This window comes from Armigeres subalbatus, chromosome 2 (assembly GCF_024139115.2).
Source record: "Armigeres subalbatus isolate Guangzhou_Male chromosome 2, GZ_Asu_2, whole genome shotgun sequence".
Lineage (NCBI taxonomy): Eukaryota > Metazoa > Arthropoda > Insecta > Diptera > Culicidae > Armigeres > Armigeres subalbatus.
Genome location: NC_085140.1, coordinates 267,802,063 through 267,805,427, shown reverse-complemented (window position 1 = coordinate 267,805,427; position 3,365 = coordinate 267,802,063). Strand labels below are relative to the sequence as shown.

The 3,365-nt window shown below is 35.2% G+C and overlaps 1 protein-coding gene across 2 annotated transcripts; it reads right to left on the bottom strand.

Annotated features, from left to right (window-relative positions):
• LOC134216309 (actin-related protein 2/3 complex subunit 5-C) lies at window positions 1-1,251 on the bottom strand. 2 transcript variants are annotated; one of them, XM_062695229.1, is made up of 4 exons: window positions 1,094-1,251; window positions 821-984; window positions 506-578; window positions 1-390 (listed from the first exon to the last, which is right to left on the bottom strand). In XM_062695229.1, exons 1-4 carry the CDS (start codon window positions 1,241-1,243, stop codon window positions 148-150), a joined length of 630 nt encoding a protein of 209 aa, XP_062551213.1. In that variant the 5' UTR covers window positions 1,244-1,251; the 3' UTR covers window positions 1-147. The 2 variants fall into 2 exon arrangements, with proteins under 2 accessions (XP_062551213.1, XP_062551214.1); XM_062695230.1 differs by having other exon boundaries at window positions 1,043-1,201.
• Window positions 1,252-3,365: the final 2,114 nt, after the last annotated feature.

Genomic DNA, 3,365 nt, shown 5'->3' with positions numbered 1-3,365 from the left:
TTGTGCTTTTTTCGTTAATTTTATTTTGCATATATATTAAGATAGGTATAATGTTCAATGAATTATTAAATACGCAGTTAATGTTAATCAAGATGCATCGGTTGCTAAAAATGCGAAATATTGCCAATCGGGAACCTCAATGTTGGTCTAAGCCCGGGCGCTATCCGATAGTACCCGTACGATGCTTCCAACCCCTCCCTTGGCGAACACTTTCTCATGCCAGGTCAACAAATGACCGCTCGAGCCTTCGGATGGAATTTCGAAGCCACGGTAGATGTACTTCATCAGAACGTCGCACAGTTCCGGATCGTCCAGCGACTCGATGGCGGCATCAATTTGCGACGATTTGATCGACAGTAATACTTTGAGCGTTAAATTTAGAGCGTTGTCCTGCAGAAGTAATTTTATTATTAATTAAGTATTATAATCAAAGTTTCAAACTTTTGTAGAAAGTTTAAACATGTCTATGGCTAAGTTGTGCATATTACAGCAAAACTTTGTTTACCTTCACTTGCTGATTTTTACATAGAAGGGGAGCATTCTGTAAAACTACCTTCAAAGCATCAATATTCCGGCCTGTGCTGAAATATTATCTTGGTCAAGGAAATTACTAATAAGAATACCTAGTAAATATGGATTAAGTGAGAGTTGTATGCATAGATTAGATAAACAAAATTTGATATGATCAAAACAGCATGATGCACTACATGAACACATCAAAGTTACACAAACACAATGCAAATGCGTTATCAAACATGACTCATCAGCAGAAATCAAATGAAACAAATCTTGCACAAACCACATCGTTTGAAAAGGATATTGATTGAGCAGGGTGGTGATTTCATTCTCGTCCGGGACAATCATCCCACTGGAAGCCTGGTCCGCTTCATCCTCCCGGAAGTTGTCCTCATTGTATTGATCGACATCAATTTTTCGAAATGCTGAGCTGGATGTGTTTTTCGCCATCGTGCGGAAAGTTGTATGCTACAAAATAAAAACGAAATATTTAGATTCTACTTAGCTACCTTTAACTTATCCAAACATTTTAGTTGTTACAAAAGTAGTAAGAGTATTTTTCACGCCCTGTATGCACCTTTACAAGAATCAGTAACAGCGAGAGAATCACACAAAATACGGTTTCGGGAAAGGCAGCTGAAAAACTTTGACCACTTTGACAGCTCATCAGCTGTTTGCAAACAAAACGATATTTTTTTGCATTTTTTGTCACTTTCATCACACACATAAATTGGAAAGCCTAAATCGCTTCATTAAACAACGCAATGAGAAAACTTAAGAACCTAAAAACTAATTTTACCCATACCAAGCATTGGTATTAGGGTGTCCCAAAAAAACACTATGTTCAAAAAGTCATGGTGCTCAAACGAAAGCCGCCGTTTTTAGCTTTTAGCACGCCGCGGCGCCGCCGCCGACGTTTTCGCATCGGCGCGCCGCCGATTAAATTTTGACACGCCGCTGATCTATAACTTTTCACGCCGATTCAAATTCACGCCCAATTTATCGCGTTGAAACTTCAGAGAATTTTTCGTGAAGATACCAATAATTTTCTTGAAAACTTCATACAATTTCTTATTGAAAATTCGAAAAACTCTCCGTAAAAACTATGAAAAAACTCGTGTGGAAATTGCGTAGGATTTCCCTTTGAAATCCAAAGAATTTCTCGTTGAAATTGAATTTTTGAACGAAAAATCAGAAGGGTTATGTACAAGACACAACCGCCCAACGTAAACTACGTAAGGCAGTTTTGTTCATTAAGGATTGTAGTGCCACAATGCATGGATATTTTTAGAAAATTTATTTGATTACTTATGTCACTGGTTTCGAACAAAACTAGGGTATCTTAAAATATGAAAATTGTTGGATACGACAATTGTTTTTAAAATTTACTATGAAAACCCAAATTTATTCCTCAGTGGTAATGATGCAAAGGCATTGGATCCGAATTGCCTACATTTGGGTTTTGAAGAATATGATGAAATATTTCAATATAAGAAGCTCTAGGGGAGCATCCTCTTTTCCGTGTGCAACATTTGTTATTCAGAAATATTTCAATCATTGGCATATCTTGTTTTTCGTGCATCACTAGAAATCATAAAATATCAATCATATACCAAAACCAAATTAATTTGGTTGTGATGCGCGCGAGTAGTACACGTTGCGGACAGGAAAAGAGGGCGTGTGTTATTACAATCTAACTCCCGACCAACCATTCGTCAAACTACTTCAAAGTTATTTATACAAAATTAAATAATTTTGTCGGTATTTCTTTACCCTAAAATATTTGCAAAAGCGATATAAATCTTAATGATTCGTTATCTCAATTCATGTAAAGAATGTTACCAACGAAATGATATACTTTGACAAAGCATTTCAAAGATGAACACCGCTACATCTTTATCATTGAGTTAATCGCAATAACGATATGAATATTTATGAAACGTTAACTGATATCTGATAAAGAACGATCTCGTAGCAATGATATATTTTGACAAAGAATTTCATAGATAAACACCGTTGACCCTTTATCACTTTTTAGTTCATCGATTCATATCACTGGATATCGAAAAATCGATTGTCCTTTTGGGGTTTGTTTATTTCCCCGGAAATAAAGATTTTCGTAAACAAATGGATTATGGAATGAAACGGCTTTCGTTTTCTAATAATCAAAGAAAAACTATGTAATGGAAAACCATTTTACTTAGATATGACCGAAATAGATGTATGATTATTTGTGCATGGTAGGTAGTGTATACGATTATTATAAGAATAGAAGGGTAGAAGGGTGGAAAATAATTCCCCTACATATAAGTAATATTTCAAATAAATGATATGGTGTAGAATGTTCATGCAATTTAGCTACTCCCAATCAGAATATAACGTGGTCTAGTGGTTAAGATCTCTGTGTGAAAATACAACATCTTCAACAGTTCTTCAGGTTCGATTCTCGAATAAGCGAATAAATGAAAAAAAAAAAATGAACATGCTCTCGAGGTACCTCTGAAGATTTTTGTTTTTGTCGAAAATTTTGACAGGTAGATAAAGAAGAACGGTGAAAAATCATATCGTTTCAACGGCATCAATTGGTATCGATATTTTGGAAAAGATCGTTATAAATTTTCCGTGTTGTAACTTTTAAACAATTTAAGGTGATTATACAATCAAGCCATGTGGTGAATTTCAAATTCACCACACGTTTTTCTACTCATATTATCAAAAGTTCAAAACCAGCGTAATATTTTTTGTACAATGCTGAAATTAAAGTCGATTGCTTAGTATGAGTAATCAAACGATCTACAGATGTTGCGATCCCCATGGACGTTGTTGTTCTTTCAATTCGTGCTCTTGAA